General features: G+C 40.9%; 1 protein-coding gene across 3 annotated transcripts in view; it reads right to left on the bottom strand.

Annotated features, from left to right (window-relative positions):
* Positions 1–20399, bottom strand: part of rngtt (RNA guanylyltransferase and 5'-phosphatase) — a 111026-nt gene that overhangs the window by 67087 nt on the left and 23540 nt on the right. For all 3 annotated transcript variants that reach the window (XM_037750819.1, XM_037750820.1, XM_037750821.1), the window contains 2 exons: positions 9294–9429; positions 5443–5514 (listed from right to left, as the gene is read on the bottom strand). In XM_037750819.1, coding sequence (XP_037606747.1) covers positions 5443–5514; positions 9294–9429 — 208 coding nt within the window. The remainder of the gene's footprint in view (positions 1–5442; positions 5515–9293; positions 9430–20399) is intronic.

The raw sequence follows: 20399 nt of genomic DNA, 5'->3' as shown, positions 1-20399 counted from the left end.
TCCAAAGACATAATGCAGGTTTTTTTTTTCTAGATCTAAATCTCAGGTTTGTTCCAGACCTTACTGACAGGAGAGCCTCCATCTCTTTCCATCATCTTCCCCCTTAGTGCCTAACATTATGAGCTAGGGTCTTAATTAGGAGTGGGAGTCACCAGAGGCCTCACGATACGATACGATCTTATTGCAATTTTAAACATTTTGCGATATTTTGTGTATTACAAGAAGACATATTGTGATATATTGTGATTTATTACCTTTTTTTGTCAACATCTGTTTTGTATAATAAGATACAGTTTTCGTTCCAGCTCTTCCTGTGGTACCCCGAGGCGTTCCCGGGCCAGACGAGATATGTAATCCCTCAAGCGTGTTCTGGGTCTGCCCCGAGGCCTCTTACCAGTTGGACGTGCCCGGAAAGGCGTCCAGGAGGCATCCCGATCAAATGCCCGAACCACCTCAGCTGGCCCCTTTCGACGCGAAGGAGCAGTGTCTCTACTCCGAGCTCCCTTCGGATGTCTGAGCTCCTCATCCTATCTCTAAAGCTGAGCCCAGCCACCCTACGAAGGAAGCTATTTCGGCCACTTGTATCCGCGATATCATTCACGCTTTGGGTCACTACCCAAAGCTCATGACCATAGGTGAGGGGTGGGGCTCAGCTCCCTTTTCACCACAACACACAAGCTTTTCCTCGTCAAAATTTAGCGCAACTTTGGAGCGTTATTTAGCGTTCTTCAGCGTTCTTCCCAACAAGCTAACATAATATGATACCAGTATCGTTACTCTATCTTTAAGACTGAGTCTGCTATACCTCTGAAAGACAGAATAGCGGATTAGCAGCCATCAGATTGTCAAGAGGTTAATATTTTATATAATAAAAGATCGATACTTGACATCCATGTATCGATAATATAATATTGCCACGAAAAAATTGCGATACTAAGCTGTATCTATTTCCCCCTCACACCTAGTCTTAATTATCTGGTCTCTGACTTTGGACAGGACTTTATTTGTGTCTACAAAAGTAGACTGGCAGGTCGTAGGCCACACTTTGTGACAATAGTAGAAGTTATATTGTAAGAGCTCCTGAAGCCTGCCGTTCCTGCTCCTTCATGAATCACTTTAATACCCAGTAGGGTTTACCTCTCAGTCTCAGATTGAGTTCAAAAACAGCACAAAAAATGCATTTTACACACACACACAGCAATGAGCCGTCAGATCACTGTTGTTCTGTTTCAGAAGGAAATAGAAAAAAAATCTTCAACATAATTTTAGATTCATGACTATTTTTATTTCAAACACTGAATATATTTCATCATCCCCTTATAATTAATCCAATAAAACAACATGAAATATTCTGAGCTGAGCTAAATAACAGGCAAGAGCAGCCAGTGGTGGTAGGGGTTGATAACTAAGCAATAGGCTTGCCGCGGTAGTCGGTGTTACACGGTGATCAGGCATACACCGATTACATAACTTGCGAACTTCCCCTACCAACGTTTTACTTTTTATATAGAGATAAAAACCCATTTAATTTCGTTTTTGTATGTATATATAGAAATACAGATATTTACATTCTAACTGCACCGTAGTTATTCCTTTGTACATTTTTATTGCTGTATTTATTTTTGACTTGTGTATATAGAGCCGTTACATCTTAACGCGCAATATTTGATGTGTAATATCTTACTGTTTTTATAGGTCAAGCAAATACATATTTTTCTGTTTATAATATAATAATAATATCTTTTTTTCTTACTCTTTATTTGCACTTCTGTTTGATAGAAGTGTATGCACCGTCAGGATTGCTATCGTCGTGGACTGAGCGGTCACAGTCGGTGTGTGCAGCACAAATTGTAATTTTTTTTCTTATTTGTTTGCAGTTCAGAAAATGTTTTATTTAAAACCCAGAACCTAATGTGGCACTTAAATGCACTAAATTGGTTTAGTTTAACAGAAAATATTATTGTATGCAATTTAAGCAATGGAAATGTAGATATTTCTAAAAAGGAAACCAATTAGTTGTTCATTTTAAGAGCAAAAGTATTTTTATTTGATTACTAAACTAATCGATAGATGCATCCCTAATATATTGAGCGTCATCTTTTCTTGTAAAATGTCCGGTGTAATCGGTAACACAAGTTTATTAACTGGTGGGAAAATTTCCTCACCGTCACATCCCTACAAAGTACATTAGTATTCTATAGAAAATGCAGTGCAACTGTGTTGAATTTCCAGACTATCATGGTTATCAAATAGAGAGCATTACTGCCCCCTCAGCTACATTTGATCCCCATGATAACGACCTTCCTTCCTTAATGAATATCCACATGTTACACCACATGTTAAACATGGAAATGAAGATGGAGTGATGTCATAATCACAGGCTAAATGCAGATGAAAGTTCCAGCAGAGCGGCTTGCATTCGTTGCGATTTATGAGCAAATAAAAGAGACTGAGTTTAACCGTTAAGTCATTGTTAGCTACTAGTGGCTTTTACTGGCTTGAGACCAATAAAACCTTACCACCAGTACCAGTGCGTCATCAGAGAGATGCTGCCGTCGATTTGACAGGAGTGATTCAGCCCAGGGACTATTCTTAGGGTGGAAAGCCCTGCAGAGCTACAGACTGTACCTGCAGACAAACTTCTCAAGTGGAAGTAAACAGGGCTGAAGTCACCCCATACCTCCACAGATAAGGTTTTTCTTTTTTCTGCTGTGAATTTCATAAGCGCTCCTAACTGCACGGCCGTTAATCTGATTAAGCCAATTTATCTTGCCTAATTCTGCATCTAAAGCGGGATTATTTTTGCCGAGATGAAACATAACGAGGTCAATCAAAGTGTCAGGGCGTAGACGGTGATGTCGAGTTTAAAACCTACACAGTTTTATTTCAAGATAATAGCTTTCCACAGTAATGTCAAAATTAAGGACCTATATGTAATTGTTGTCGTGCTTTCATCACATCTTGTCAGTTCCCCCACTGTGGGGGAGCTGACAGTGACTGACAGGCAGCGACAACGTTCCTAGAAGAGGGGGAAAAAAAGGCTTTTGTAAACTTTGCAGCGAGAGCAGAAATAGATTCAATCCATGACTCGGGGTAATAGTCAGGGTCAATCAGTTACATGGTTGGAGAGGTACTGTACACGTCAGTACTCTCAACATAATCACACTGACTAAGAATATCAATTGCTCTGCCGTGAACAGCACAGTATATGCTGACATTCATTTATCCAGAGTAAACTCTGACCCTTCACTCGCGGCTAAATCAGCCATCACGGCGAGAGGACACACACTTCTCATCACGCTCTAATCAAAAGGATCCCAGTGCTGTGCTTTCCAAACAAGCGAGGAGTCACGGTGGGCCACGGGCCTAGCAGGTGGCGTGTTCTTTCCCCTCCCGCTGCATTTCCATCCACCGTCTCAGGATGGAGCCTCGGTGCCAAGGAGCAGCCCGCCACCGATAATGGAGAAGGCTAATAATGGCCGGCGAGGATCAATGCGGCAGCGCTTTACTGATGGCTCGGGCGGGGGGGGGAGTCATGTGGAGCTGCTAACCTCTGCACCATCTTACAAAGACGTTCCCCTCGCCGCCGGAGCCTTTATTGATCCGCTTGCTTGTTTGATCCTCGCGATCGATGGAGAAAAGAAGGCGACAGACAAACATAATGTCCAAAGTAACCACCCCCCCTCCTTTCCCTTCGTTTCGAGGTATTCATCAACTTTTTATCAGTAAGACAGCGGAGGCTGGCTAAGGGCAAACCGTAGGCTCATTTGTCTCCGCGCCTGCCTGCTTGCCATTAGCAGCACGCAGATTGGTCGAAGGGATGAATTAATTTACTGTTCGGAAATGTGTCAGCAATTAACGGCCTTTTAATGTTGTCCTCAGGCTGTTCTCATGAAAAATGGCAAAATAATGTAACAGGAAGAAAAAAAAACATGTTATTACACATAAAAGCTGATTTTATATGTACAGATGCACCGGGGCAATTACTGCTGCCCAGCTATAATGCAAGTAATGGACTGAACATCGGGTTCACTCCGACTCGAAACAGCGACTCTCATAATGGATTCATATTTAATAAAATTTTATTCTAAGTGATTGTCAAAATAAAGTCAATGGAGTTCAGCAAAAAACAATTTTAGTGGTAAAAGCACGTAGCTTATGAATATTCAGTATGGGTCGGTGTTGTGGCGAAGGTCAGGTTTTAATAAAGCTCGGTGTGTGCGACAGGGTGTTGGGGGGGTCAAGCAGAGTCTTGCTCTTCCCTCCAACATGCAGACTGACAAACCGCCGTCATGCCTGTGCAAATACTGCAGAGCCTGGATGAGCACGGCTCTGCTGCCTGCCTGCTGTAGTCGAGCCTTGAAAGGAAGTCAACCGGGAATTCGATTTTTCAGACTTCGGGACAAGCAAATCCCATCAATGCTTTCTCCTCCTGACGTACAGTACAGCCCACACAACTTGCTCTGATTATGTATGCTACCAGCTGCCACAAAAATGACAGTTTCCTCTGCTGAACAGGACCCTTGTTCACTGTAAATAAAAAGAAGAGGGCAGAAGGAGCTGCTGATAGACCACACAGGCTAGGGCAGTGCAATTTATCAAATTTCAATTATGGCTTCGAACAATTATGAAAACAAGATAATCAACATAATTAATAATGATTGTTGTGTCACATTCCGTTTCACAATGACGCTCTCGTTTTGTCTTGTCTTATAAATCCAACGCACCCTTGTTCCTTTCGAGCGGTGCGCTTTCAGTCCTCAGTGCAGCGATGTTGGCAACGGGTCCCTTGACCTCTGACCTCCAGATATGTGAATGTAAATGGGTTCTATGGGTACCCACGAGTCTCCCCTTTACAGACATGCCCACTTTATGATAATCACATGCAGTTTTGGAGCAAGTCATAGTCAACTCAGCACACTGACACACTGGCAGCTGTTGTTGCCTGTTGGGCTGCAGTTTGCCATGTTATGATTTGAGCATATTTTTTATGCTAAATGCAGTACCTGTGAGGGTTTCTGGACAATATTTGTCATTGTTTTGTGTTGTTAATTGATTTCCAATAATAAATATATACATACATTTGCATAAAGTCGTGATGAAATATTTTAATCAATTGACAGCCTTAATATCTGTACAATCAATGTGTTTGATTAAATTAATCACAGGCACAAAATTGTTTGCATTTAACTGTAAAATGTAGGCGACAAAATGTTCTTTATAAACGCATGATGTTTCCAAAGTCAATGAGTAATCGTGTTAAATAATTGTGATCTCAATATTGACCAAAATAACCATGATTACGATTTTTGCCATAACCCATGCGTCCAATGCTCTGCTTGTTTATACTGTCTGTTTATTCTGTCTGACCTCTTGATCCGTCAGCTTCTCAGGAGCGATAGGTCAAATGAAAGGCAACCCGTCAGCAAAGGGGCTACTCACGTTGAATTTGATGATGTCGTATATCAAATAGCGGGGGACGGGCTGACCGTTCACCTTGTCGATGATCATCTCCTGCAGAGATAAAGACACAAAAGATACATAGTGTTTGTTATTGAGATAAATATATACAATTGAGACAGAGAAAATGTAGAAAATATTTACACATAGAAGTCCTCAATCTGGGCGGTCTGAACATGATCTGTGGTTGCTCTTTGAAAGTAGCTATGGAGGATGAAAACAGTGGGACGCTAGGAAGGTGAGCGCTCTCAAGGGGATGCATGTTCAGAGAGGGAGATGCCTGCAGCGATGGGAAGGATTGCAAGGAATTGGGGAGGTGGGAGTGTGCATGTTTATGTATGTGTATGTATGAGTGTGAGTGCGTGTGTTTGTGTATGTGTGTGTGTGTGTGAAGAACGACATGAAGCAGAAATAGCAATGCACATCCATTATGCAACACTCTCAAGTTGAAAGTCAGGTGCAGCGGTGGTGCAGGACACTCGGCAGACACATGAGAACTTTTCAAAGAACTGTTACACAACCAGACGATGTAGTGACAGACAGCCGAGATGCAGATGCCGCCGCCGCCACTGAAGTATTGTAAGTGAACGTAGGGTCGCAACTCTGATGCTTTACCTGCTGGTAGGAATTTAAAAGCAAAGCACTACATTTAGAGAACTATCTTTATTCCCTTTTCCTTTATAAAACATTCAGGTGACTAACGGTGCTCTGCTGCTGTTACCGACAGGTAGACGAGTAGCAGGTCAGAAGACACTGAAAGGTTCTGCAAATACATAAAAATTGTATTTTGGGGACTGAAATACTTTTAATAATTGACCAAATTAACAAACAAGGTAGTGTTATTGTGACAGGAATATACAAAAAACAAGATCTATTCACATTCATGTTGTTTGAGATTAAAAAAGTAGGACATTATTTTGGGTGATTTAAATCCTGTAATGTTGCTTGCAGCCCTGTTTTGAAGTAGATTTTTTTAAATAGTCCACTAGATCAAGCTGTTTTTATTGAGATTGGCTACATACGAGCTCCGGGGACTCGGCTGTAGCGGTCAAGCCAGATGAGTACACTGATTAATGTCCCATTTTCATCTCATTTACCTCACAATGTGGCCACAGTCTGGCATTTCTCTCTACGGGGCCTGTGTGGACATAACAGTTAAGCTACTGCTGTTTCATCTGTGCTGCATGTTGGTAAGCTGCAGCCCTGTTGAACTGATACAATAATTATGGTTTTTAACCAGGAACTTATTCAGCAAAATCTGTGTTTTCAAAATAGCCAGATGAGAAGACATGTTGTTGATGATGGCAGCTCCTTCTTGTCTAAATTTATAAGCAATCCCGTGTGTTTAGAATATGGATGAAAACCTGCTTTCAAATCAGGAGTAAAGATAATAACTTGTAGTAAAATGTCAACGTAGTGATTGTAGTGTCACCGATTAGTTTCAGACATCATGAAGACGAAGCCTGGGTGGAGATAAGGTGGGACTAAAGTGGAGCTACCGTGCGCAGTCACAAATTTTGGGCTGCATGCGGACCGCCCCAGACTTAAACTAAACTTTATTACAATCATCGTATACATACAGGTAAATACATGAAATTTGGCCTCTACATTTAACCCATCCTAACCTTTTACGAGCAGTGGGCTGCCGTAAAGCGCCAGGGCAGACACTTGGGGTTCAGTGTCTCGCTCAAGAACACTTCGACATGCAGACAATAGGAGCCGCCCGAGACTTATGCAGATGCTGAAGTTTACATCAAGCGTACTCACATGGACCCTCTCATGCTGCGTTCACACCAAACGTGACGCGAATTTTCACCTTGTGTTACTCGCGTGTACATGTTGTGGAAATCCCAGATACGTCGGAAGACCCAAACGCCGTCGTTTCTGGTTTCTTAACATCAGCCGGCGACAATCGGTGAATTTCACCGAGCTGTATTGACTGTATCTAGCAAGCAACACGTCGCTACAGCGGTATGAACCCAAAATAAACAGGTTGTGCTGAGATTTAATTGCAATAAATGGATCAAAAGGATGCCGAAACAACTACATAATGATGCCGATTTATATAAAGTCTGAATTCATGCTTTGTCAGGTCTGTCCGCAAGACAACAAGCAAACAACTTTTAAAACGCTCGTTTTATGAATGGAGTTCGATCGCCAGGCTACGCTAACATTACAGCTGCACCATCAACACTCAACATAACGTCATCTAGGAATAAATACTGCAGTGATGTTGTGTATTATTTACCATAAACAGTGTATGGTTTATACACATATATTTATACACAGAGTTTCTTCCACAGAGAATATTCTTTTCCTCATGCGAATTTCTTGCACATGTTGAAATATTTCAACTTGCGCGAATATGTGAATGACGCAAATTGCAGTGGCAGATTTTGAACACAACATCTGGTGGAGGGTACCACTTGACTTACTAGCATTTTTGGAATTTAGTTTACAGATTACAGATTACAATTAGCGAGTACAATTAACAATCAAAATAATTATTTTAGATGTGCATCCGTACTGGCTGACATGATTTTACTTCATCTGACAGGACAAAAGACCAAACATCAACACTAAATTGCCGAATCCAGACCGGTGGAGCGGAGAAAGAGGAGTGAATGGCAGTCATACAGATCACTGTAGGAGGCGTTGGGGAGAGGCAATGATGTCATTCCAGGAGGCTGCCATCGTTATGCATCTGGTGCACTGAACCGTTGCACAGACACACAGCAGCGGCAGACGAATACATTTATGTGGCCAAAGGAAACCGCCAGGAATTCAATCTACATTGCACACTCAAGTTGATGTAAAGCTCATTAAAAACTGTACAACACAGAACAGAAACATCAAGACAAAGACCAGTGCCTTTTGGGCTAAAGATGAAACATATCAGACAACACAGCTGGGCTTCAACACTGGCTCCGCACACAGCCTCTCTCTGAGCTGAGAGCCAGAAGCATCAACAGATGAATAAACAAAGTCAAAACAAACCTTGTAGCAAATCTAAACACACATCCGCATCGCTCCTTCAAAGTAGCACTAATACGCTGCAATTAGGTGTCCTGCCCGAGCGAGGAAACTAAATTCACCGCATCAATCAGCGACTGTTAAGCCGGGAGGAAGCACATGCCTACTTTACATAAAATTGCTAAACTCCGACAAAACAACGCCGTGAGCAAAACAAAAAACAGGCAACTTATCTGTCATCTCCCGTACCGGAATATCAAACACAAAACACTGCCAGACTTTTATACTCAAATCTCAGCTGACTACATGATCACGCAGCAATTTCCTTGGCTGTGTTTTTCAGTTAGGGGGGTGTGATAATGACTCATGCATGTTGTGCACCTGCTGCGGGGGACCTGTGTGACCTCAACAGCACGAGCATGCCAATAAAAGTCTGAGCCTGGTATTATGGGGTGAAGAGAAGTCAGCGACCTTCGCCGTAACCCCCGGGGAGCGCACCGCTGAGCGTTACAACACAACACAGTGAGGAAACAGTGACAGAAAACTGTACAAATTTGATTAGCCATTTCTCCAGGACATGGGCGCTCATTTTCCTGTCAGCTGCCTTTTACAGGCTCTACTGTCAGACTGAAACATGCCTTTCTCTCACCTAAGGTTTGGCAACCAATGTCAATTATCCGCAAGACCGAGCGGCAGGGGCTGGAGTGTGACAAGGTTGGAAACGGAGGGGACATGCAGTTCCAGTCAAGGGAGAAAACAGCTATGGGATTATCAGGAAGCAACAGGAGAAGCTGGCATGACACAGTGCATAACAATCCAAAAACAAAAGACCAGTAGTATTAGGAAGGACAATAACTCACCCCATCCAACAGAGTATTTGATAGGTGGACACGTGGATCCTTCCGGAAAGGAAACTCTAGGTTCGCTATGTGGAAGATCGTGTTGTCTCTGTCGATCATGAATACTTCATTTTTCCCGTTGATCAACATCATGTACCTGCGGGAGGAGAGGATGAAACAATATGTTCATTACAAGGTAGCAAGTTGTATTCACGCTGGTCACTGTGGTAGGGAGACTCTCGATGGACCGCTACCATAGATTGCATATAAGAAAGTGGGCGCAGTCACCGTGACATCATCCATTGGTTTGTGGACTACGGTTTTGTAGCCTCGAGTTCGGCATTTTGGCCGTCGCCATCTTGGTTTATTTTGCAACCATTAGTGACAAGAGAGAGTGGAGCTAAGTATAACCGAACGCTGAATTAGACGTTTTTAGGCGACCAAAATGTTACAATTAACTTTCATAAACTGAAAACGCACAGTGAAAATGTTAAAAACGGACCAAACAACGCCATGGTAGAGACCTGTCACTCACAAGGTAGCCACGCCTTAAAGCATCCCCTGCTTTATGGTCTATTTGACTCTAAATGGGACCATAATCTACTAAATGAACATCACGCTGTATTGAAGAAGACTTGAAACTAGCGATTGAGACCATAAACTCAAGTGAGAAGTAGGCTCATTTTCTCATAGACTTCTATACAATCAGACTTCTTTTGCAACCAGAGGAGTCGCCCCCTGCTGGCTGTTAGAGAGAATGCAAGTTTAAGGCACTTCAGCATTGGCTTCACTTTTCAGAACCAGAGGTTGCCCACTGGCTGCGACGAGCTAATCTGTTGGCTGTGGGCGTTTTTATTACTATGTTATATGCCAGACCACACTGGCCGTGGGCGGCAATATTGTAGGGTTGACTATTGCTGCATTCACAAAATATTTACACAATGAGGTTTTTGATAAATCATCAGTAATGTGGATATAATGGCTAAGAGGGTAATGTAGCCTTTAAAACCAGGAAGAGACCACTCTGATGCCATGTTACGATATTACAATCTTATCTAGTCTCATATCACCATATCGATATAATATCTATATATTGCCAAGCCCTACAATGGATACATTTAAGTAGGAGTTAATAACTGAAAATGATGTATGGACCTTCACCTTGTGTATAACATTGGTCTACTGAGAGTATGTTAGCTGAACTGGAATGTATAAATACTGCAAGTGATCATGTACATGATGTAAAAGAAAAAAAATAGAGGGGAGAAGCATTTTGTGTGTATTTGATTATACATGCAGATTTGTTTATATTTCGATCATACCATATTGAACTGTTTTCTTTGGGATTGTCATCAACTATTTTGACCCTTGTTGTGACACTTAATTAATACATCAAGCACTTCTCTGCTTAAATCTCATTCCTTCAGACAAACAAAGCTGCCTATAATTAATTTATTTGGAGGACGTAATATGGTAATCACACTTAAGATGCGGGTTCGACTCGGCAAACAACAGAACAACAAATACTGTTTACGTATCTCTAATGTGCAAATTGGTTGTTTTCAATTCAAATTATAATAAAAAAGTGAAGCCGTAAGAGCTTTTATTTACGTCCGACAAGAGAAGAAAGATCTCCAAACAGATACCTGCTAATTACAACACATTACCTGAGCAACCACTTTTCCTTTTATCTAGCTGAGCTTTGTGGGAACCATCATTGCAAACAAAAACTTCTTTTTTTTTTTTTTAACAACGTGACTGCTCGGCAACAAATATACACATCTACCTACTTTTACCTACTCTCTTTTACAGCCGGAGGATTGAGATACTAGAAAAGTATAGTTTCTTAGGTTCACAAATACTAACTGAACTATTCAGGGCCATGAGAATAAAATGTTTCTTTCAATGAACTGCAAACAAATTGTCTTTTTTTTTCCTATTACAGTCGTCCCTGGTTGCCTTGCACCAACACAAAAAGCCTTTACTTGTAGGAGATTACTCTATCTTCAAACTGCATACATCACCAGTGGTTAGGTGATTTGTTTGCATGAGCACGGAGCTCAACTAATCCACGGCCAGCCTTTGCAGGTGAGATAAAGACTTAGAAGCAAACAAAACAAGAAAATAATTTCCACATTCTCCCTACAAATTCAACTTGTGCAGGAATATAACAATGAAATAATGTACCGAGAGGACTGAAGCTGACCCGGGCTTCGACGGTTGCCATGGTAATCGACATCCAAATCGGTATTCAAATACTTTTTTTCTTTGCTGTTTTTTTAATATATCGGATGCATTACCCCAAACAAATCCAAAATAGCCCATGAAATAAGGAATAGACATAATTTATTATGTATCAACATCAATTATTAATAGTTATTCTCTGACTGATAACGCTGCTTGTTGTGTGTAGATGATGCTTATGTAGGTGCGGCGCTGTCCCGGGTACTGAAACAGAGCGGAGGAGATCCATAGATAGTCTGAACAAAGCCAGGTCTTTGATTTTATATGTTGGCAAAGGCTACAGTCTATTTATTTATTTATTTGTTTGTTTTAAAGGCATACATATGAACACATTTTGAAGCCGTCGTTTCAACAAAACTCGGTCAAAACCGAGTATATAGCAGGACCGTGTACATTCAGTCTGTGAATTTGTGGCTAAATTGTTATACAAATCAGTCAGTGGTCACGTCTACAATGTAAAATCCAGCGGTACATGTTCACCAGGTCCAGCGAGGACACTAGGGGACGTGCTGCTTCACTCAACTGGCCGTAGAACACAGAGATTGACCAATCAGAATCGAGTATTCAACAAAGCCGTGTAATAAAAGTAAATAGTGACAGCAAGTTTGAGGAAAGTATGACAGCTTGTATCGTTGTCATCATTAGCAACTTTAAAAATTCTTTTGGTTAAAAAAAATGCAACCCTTTTGAAGTAGTTCTACAATCTATTTCTTGTTGGTGTTATTGGATTAGACTGCATTACACTGCAAGGGTTTCACTGTTATTTTGTCCATCATATTCTGTATATTTCCCTGTTTTGGCTTCAGTATAATTAAATAGAACCAACAGAGAAACTCAGACAGGATACTGCTGGAAAATTACTTTTTCATCCACCAGTGCACTCGACTGGGGGATTCAGAAACCTGAGCGCAGTGACTGTTAGACTGTTAAAATAGCTGTCAAAACAGGCCAGTTACCAGCATGGGGTCACGATATGAGCATTAATTTGTCTCTGCTCTTCCTCTACATTATGCTCACAGGTGTGCCAGGTCGCTGGAGCATGAAGCACAGACATTAAGACCCGTACACTTCACCTTTTAGACTTCCCGTTAGACACCCTCCACCTCCACTCTCAGAAATACCACGGCGGATGGGGAATATGTTTCAAATAACAAGTGCACATTTCAGGTGTGAACTCAAATTTTCTACTTTCAGGTATAATGTTCTCTGGAGGTGTCGGCTGTAGAAATTAATCTGTTAACAGCTCTCATTCCATATGAGCTGATCTGCTATAATATACTATAAGCGCCCCATCTGGACGAAGAGTCATCCAAATCATTTGAAAACTAATTACAATTTTAAGCAATCACCCTTCTCTGCATGAGCTGCTCAATTTAGAAAAACTGGCCTAATATGTGGCATATGAAGCAATGTTTCCATCTGATTGGGGTTGAATTAAAGTAGAGATGAGATATTGGTATGTCAGTTTGTTTATTAGTTACATTTAGAAAAGTTGCAGTTATATAAATAAGGGCCAAACACTTTCTAATTAAACTAATTGGGATGAAGTTGAACCTCCATATGTCTTTTTGGGGAATTTTAGATAGCAAAATACACAGGTTTGGTGACAAAATAGTCCGGAGAGGCACGAGTGCAAGCAAAGTGTCCTACCAAATGTTTATTGTTTGATCAACGGAGTCGGCTGATCACTGAGCTGGCAGACATGATTTGGCAATTTCAAATGAGGGACAGCAAACTGGCAAAATCCTTGATCCTCCCTTCTGTTGGTTCCCAAAGACGAGCTGAAATAATGGGCCACGCCCAAAAAACACAGGCGCCATTGTTGCCTTTGTGTTATCCTCCAGAATAATTTTCAACTGTAACAACAGTGAACATTCACTGCTGAGAGATCTTTATCCAACTGCTTTGTTAACACCGTCATTTACTGGGATTTGTGTTTTGTCATTTCTGCTGCTCTGAAAATTATATGGATTTTCAAAACACAATCGTTATTTCCATATAAATGTATTGTGTGTTCAGCAATATTAGCTGCATAACCCCAGAGGTGTAGGCCATTTAACACAGTAGTGTAATTTTACGGTTTTAAACCATCTTTCACACATATGGACTCAAACATTAGAGGCGTGATCGCCATAGACTGTATTTAAGAAGTGGATGTAGTCGCCGTGACGTCACCCATTGGTTCGTGGACTGCTGTTTTAAAGCCTCAACTTCGGTATTTCGGCCATCGCCATCTTTGCAACCAGAAGTGACACGAGAGGGTGGAGTTAAATACAACCGAACGCTGAATAAGACATTTTTAGACGATCAAAAAGGTTATAATTAACTTTAATGAACTGAAAATACACTGTGGAAGAGTTAAAGTTCAGAGACGAAAACACGGACAACTCACAGACTGGTGGCGACCTGTCAAACACAAGGTGGCCACGCCCTAAAGCAGCGGTAAGGACATTTTCCCACCGGTTAATAAACTTGTGACAACACCAGTGTTACCGATTACACCGGACATTTTACAAGAAAAGATGACGCTCAATATGTGTAGTGCGTTTACTTTGATCTTCACCGATCGTGTGGCTTTGTGTCTGAGCTTTGACTGGTTGGAAGACTAGAAAAGTGCTAGTCCATTTACCATAAAGATCAAAGTAAGTGTGCTACACATATTGAGCGTCATCTTTTCTTGTAAAATGGCCGGTGTAATCGGTAACACCGGTGTTTTCACAAGTTTATTAACCGCTGGGAACATTTCCTCACCCCTAGTACGCTACATTTTAAAAATGATGCAACTGAAAAACCCAGCCCCGTGTTGTCAACTCTTTTCCACTGAAAGTAGCTAGCAGCACTACTATAGCTCCAAAGGTCACTAAATCTAGCGAGTCAGAAACACTGACAGGCGGTACAAAGTCTTAACAATTAAATCAACTATCAACTAATCAACAATCATCAAATAATGATAGTATAAAACATCTGTGAGAAATGAAAAAAATAGAGCTCTGGAGTCTGTGGGGACCCCATTTGGTAGGATGAGGGTTGAACTGATAACTTTTTCAATTAAATTAACCAGTTATTTAAAGATGTCGGAAGTGAAAATGGCCATTAAACTTTCTTAGAGCCCAAGGAGACGCCTTGAAATCTTCTTTTGTCGGAAAAACAGTCCAAAGATATTTAGTTTACAATAATCTAAATAAAAAAGGCAGCAAATCGTCATATTTGAGAAACTGAACGCAGCAAATGTTTGTCATTTTTTTCTTAAGAAACAACTTGAATAATTAGCCAATTACCTTAATTGTTCCATTCCAATCAACCCCTTTAATTAATCGACTGACTGTTTCAGCATTAAGTCTACTGCATCATTTTGTTTTCTGGTTGATTAGTTCGACGGGGGTGGGCTTCTCTAGTGAGGCGTGCTGCTGTGAGCTCGCTCACATTGTACATGACTTGACTGTATAAAAGAAAAAAATATATATTGACTATTTAGTAATCTGATGGCTTCATTACACACCTCTTGCAAACCCAATTACACTTTGCTGGCTGCCTGCTGCTCTTTAACACAAAATACCAAGTGGTGAAGAATAAAGCAGGAAGAACTGATGTCCTAATGAGCAACTGCAGCCCTGCTACGCTTCCAAAGGTTAAGTATCCCAATCACTGCGACTGGAAACAGAGGCTAATTATCTTGTAACTTTAACATATTAGGGACTTTATGCCATGAAAATGAGCAGAAAGCTTTGATGGTGCACAAACTCAGAGATAACACAGGCTGAAGGGACGCACACCTTCTGGGAAAACAAAGTCTGAAGACAGACTTGAGATTAATGACTTCTCCACCGACGAAGCTCTGCATTTCTCATACCTGCTGTGACGCTCCACCATTATCACAAAGGGATTAGATGTAATAAATATGCCATCAATACCAGCTGGTTCAAAGTGGGAGCTTGACAAGCTGCCAAAAATGAGTGTGTGTGTGTGCAGAATAATACATAAGCCGACAGAAGTCAGCACTGGAAGCAGAATCTAATGAGGGTCGAACTAAAAAGGTAAATAGTTTTAAAATTTCATAGTAAAGGGCTGCAATTTATGGTTTCAACATCGATTTATCTGCAGAGTATCTAAATTAAAAGGTCCAGTGTGTAACATTTCGGGGGAACTATTAGCAGAAATGGAATATAATATGTTTCATGAGTGTATAATCACCTCAAACTAAGAATCGTTGTGTTTTTGTTAGCTTAGAATGAGCCCTTCATATCTACACAGGGAGTGGTCCTTTTCACGGAGTCTGCCATGTTTCACTGGTTCATGATTTTACGTTACCTGAAGACCGTCGTAGTTCTCCGACACGCTTGTGAAACTGCGGTAACGTGAGCCGCAGAGAGCAAACCGTTGTACCGCCAGTCGCCGTTTGACTTCCGTCGCTATAAAGTAGTGTTATTATGGTGAGGATGACCTCTGAGAGAGGCAAACGGCGTTACCACGGTTTTGCACTCGGTGGCTCACGTTACAGTAGTGTTGGAAAGGGAGGAGTGTGCGAAGGGGTATTCAACTGGTTGCAATCTGCAACCACACCACTAGATGCCACCAAATCCTACACACTGTCCCTTTAATAGATTAAAGTTGCAGAAATAAATGTTGCAGCTCCTCAAGACCAACAGAGGTTTCCTGTGTCTTGTTTTTCTGGCGGCTGAGTGGAGTGACGAGGGTTAACTCCGGAGCAAGTAACCATATCGACTCCGGTCCAAGCAGGAAAAGTTAACACAGTGTTTGGTTTGTCCGTTCTGGGCTACTGTAGAAACATGACGGCTGGCTCCGTGAAGAGGACCCACTCCCTCTGTAGATATAAACAGCTCATTTTAAGGTAACGAAAACACAATAATTCTTATTTTCTGGTGATTATTCACTTAAGAAAACATACTTATAAATATTATATTACATTACTGCCAATAGATCCCCTTAATTGTTACACACTCTGCCTTTAAAAAAACAGCATGCTGAACAAAAGAGTGCGAACTGAGGGTTGTAATAACAGGTTGACCGGAATCATGGTTGAGAATCAATAAAAAAATATTTGGAAAAGGTGCAACTTTAATATTAGGCTGCGATTTGGGTTCTCACATTGAAAGATATTTCAAACGGCTGCTAATACCGCACAGAATTACACCTCATAAATGACAGAAAACCCCATAGATAACTAATCAGAGTGTGTTTTTTGTACAAAAGACACTTATCTGGGCTTTAAAACTACATTATGAAACCAAACACAAGAGAGTACAAGAGTGCCTTTTCTTGAGAGGGCAGTTCTTCATCACTGCATCTGTTATTTTTGAGCAAAAGAGTAGTATCGAACTTGACAGCACAATTTTTAAAAAAACAGCAGTGAATGTGTAGTTATTGTTGTCATACCAAGTGAAGCTGGGTGGGGATGAGAAGAACCATCAGCTTTACAAAAACCTCCTGTCTTTGATTAAATGTTCTTTTGTACCTCTGGGAATAAATGCGTAGGTAGATGCCGCTCCCTTTAAAGTTGCGATCATTTCAATAAAAGGCTTTTGTTTTGGGAGGAGGGGAATGAGAAGCTAGACATATAACCTAATTATTTCCATGAATGCTCCTCAAGCAGACTGGCCAAGGAAAGTGGTAATCATAACCCTCAACGCACTCTTTAAGAGAAACTTAAAAGCGATCGGTGGAGAGCTTTGAGCGATGAGTTTGACCTCCCCGCCCCCTCCAGTCACGTCAGGAGAGACCAACAAAACACAAGCCTTGAGATATAAATCAGGGCCAACCAAAAGTCCTGTGGAATCTGCAAGGAAAAAAATGTGGGAGGAGAAGATAAAGAATGGTGAGTGGGCCAGATATAGCTGAGATTTCCGGGGTGGGAGTGGACACACGGAAAGCATTAAAAAGACCGTACTCAATAAGGCAGGGGAACGGGAAATGCCTGCATGGCTCAGTTTAGGCAAATTCCCACGGACAAGATCCTCTTGTGCAAAGGGATGATATGTTTTATCCCAGAAAAGGACCGATGTCTCAGAAGATCAAAGAGTGTGTCTCTCGACAGAGAAGATCTGTCAACCAGTGAGGACACAACAGGTCTGCTCTGAGCTCAAGTGATTCCCCTGCTGTCTAATTGGCCGGTTAGCCATGGCTAACGCCGTCAAGTATGTTCAGAAGAAAAGCAGAGGGAGCCCATTAGTGCTGTCTAACTCCCAGTGGTCCTCCTCCCTGAAATATACGGTATTCTCTTCTTATGACCAATCGGAAAATATTCAATCTAATGTGCTCCTTTATTCCCTCCCCGCCTGCTCTGTCCTCTCCTTTCCGCCCCGGTCCTCTGATGGGTGCTGTGAGCCTCAGATTTCATCCTCATCCAGCCCCGTCCATCCCCCCCAGAGCACTTTAGCCCTAATGAGGCACAGACGGCCATTGTGCCGGCTTTGCCAGTCGAGTCCCGCGGCATGACTGACAGCAGCTGAGCTCCAGGGGAGGCCTTAGATCAGATCCAGCAGCTTTGCACATCATTAGTGGTGCGCCAATGGGCAAGACTGCTCTCTTACACACAGAGAGGCCAGGTTGATTTCTCATTTTGATAACAGAGTTACGAGTCAAAGAAACAAAAAAGATCCACTTTCCCATGTTGTTCAGTTAATACTGCACATGACATACCATATTCTTCTATTAGTGCTGTTCTGATGTGTTTTGAAAAAGATAAATGCCGAAGAAAATGCAACAAAAATCAAATTTAACAATACAGGAATTTCAACATTTGTCCATAAAGAAAATGATTTCACACCATACTTGAAATTGTGTGACTCACTGCAGCAGAGAAAAGATGAATCACCCATTTTACCTAAAAGCATCTCAGGTGTTTGGGACCGTGTCATCCACTGTGTTAGAGACAGCCCTGAATGCTTCCCATAGAAAAGCTCAGGGAAGCTGCTGTGCACTTAATCGGAGACGAGAAGGTTAACCAGACGTTAATTTGCCAAACCAACCATTTACTCTTCATCCTTGAAGTGTTTTCTCTTGTAAAACTGAAACACACTGTTTGAAAACACTTCCGTTAAGGCATCAATCTCACATTTGTGCTGATGTTTTGGCAAATGCATTTGTGGTTAACTTCCCCACCTCCGACAAGGAACAACTACTTCCCCAGGTTTTACATAATGGAAAGCACGGCTGTCTTGAATACCATTTTTGGGGCTTCGGTGACAAATATACGAGAATATTCAAAGCTTCGAAAGGGTGATGATATATTTACTTATATTGTAGTTTACTTTACATTTATTGTCAGACTTCAAGGATTTTCCCTTTTTCTTTTTTAAACAAAAACGGCTACAAAATGTGCAATAACATCAAATATATTACAGCAATAAAATGAATTTGCTCATATGTAGGCCTATAAATAAATTAATTAATAAATAGACTGTTGCCCATGCCAACATATAAAATAAAAGACCTGGCTTATCTCCTCCGCTCCGTTTCAGTACCCGGGACAGCGTCGCACCAACAGCAATGTTGATGCATAATGAATAATGTGGGATTACTATTCCTTATTTCATTTAGGGCTGCAATTAACGATTATTTTCATTTTAGATTAATCTGTCGATTATTTTTTCAATTAATCGATTAGTTGTTTGGTCTTTAAATTGTCAAAAAATGTTGAAAAATATCGATCAGTGCCCAACATGACGTCCTCAAATGTCTTGTTTTGTCCACAGCTCTAAGATATTCAGTTTACTGTTACAGAGGAGTAAAGAAACCAGAAAATATTCACATTTAAGAAGCTGGAATCAGAGAATATTTACCTTTTTTCCTTAAAAAATTACTCAAACCGATTAATTGATTATCAAAATAGTTAATAATTTAATAGTTGACAACTAATCGATTAATCCTTGCAGCTCTACTTTCACAGGCTATTTGGGATTTTTGGGACAATGCATATATAATAATACAAATGTTTTAAAAACGCTGCATTCAAATAGTGATTTAGACGTCGATTACCATGGCAACAATTGAAGTTTCAAAGCATCCGGTTCAGCCTTAATGGAAAGCATCCCAAACAGGGCTACTCTGGCGTTAACAGAGAGATCAAAACTAGTCAAATCCAACATGTATACTCATGAGAATTCACAAAGCAAGACAAAAACTAAAAAAAGCAATCTGACCTTGACCAAACAGATCTGTGAAACTACAGAAAAATAACATCAGATGTGACAAAAGTCGGATCTAAACTAGCCATAGCACATTTATCTGCCGATGAAGAGTGACAAACAAAAGTAAGGGATGTAGAAAAGTACAAACTGTCTTCTGAGCAGCAGCTGAGTATGTGCTTAACAAAGCTCAACAAACTCAGCTTGTGTCCCAGTGGTTCCTTTGATATAAAGAACATTACAGAACAGGTGTACTAGTAAACATAAATGTGCAGTAATTCCCTGTAATACAACTTCTACTTTTGTGAGCTGAAGTCTCTCCCCTGTTCATTATTACTCGTTGCCATTTGGAGCGTAAGCATAATTATAAGCAGCCTAACGTTTTAGTAGCAATATTAACCTGAGTGTTTTGGTGCAGTCTGGTGTACAAACCAGCCACTAAGCAGGGTTATAGACATCATTAAAAAACTAAATAATAGGGCTGGGCGATATGGAGTAGAGTTGGTGCTTTAACAAAATATTTACAGAATGAAATTTTCATCAGTAATGTGGATAAAAGGACTAAGTGGGTAAAGGCAAATAATAGAACAGCTAGAACAGTCTGGAAAGCTCACAAAATTACAAAATTCCCTTTACTGTAATTCAGCCTTTAAAACCATAAAAAAAAGACACTGCCATATTACGATTTCTAAAATCCCTACTAAAAGCCGGACTAAATAACCGACAAAGACTGTAAAAC

This window comes from Sebastes umbrosus, chromosome 18 (assembly GCF_015220745.1).
Source record: "Sebastes umbrosus isolate fSebUmb1 chromosome 18, fSebUmb1.pri, whole genome shotgun sequence".
NCBI classification, from domain to species: domain Eukaryota; kingdom Metazoa; phylum Chordata; class Actinopteri; order Perciformes; family Sebastidae; genus Sebastes; species Sebastes umbrosus.
Note: the sequence above shows the minus strand (reverse complement) of the source record. Positions and strands in the feature narration are given on the sequence as shown.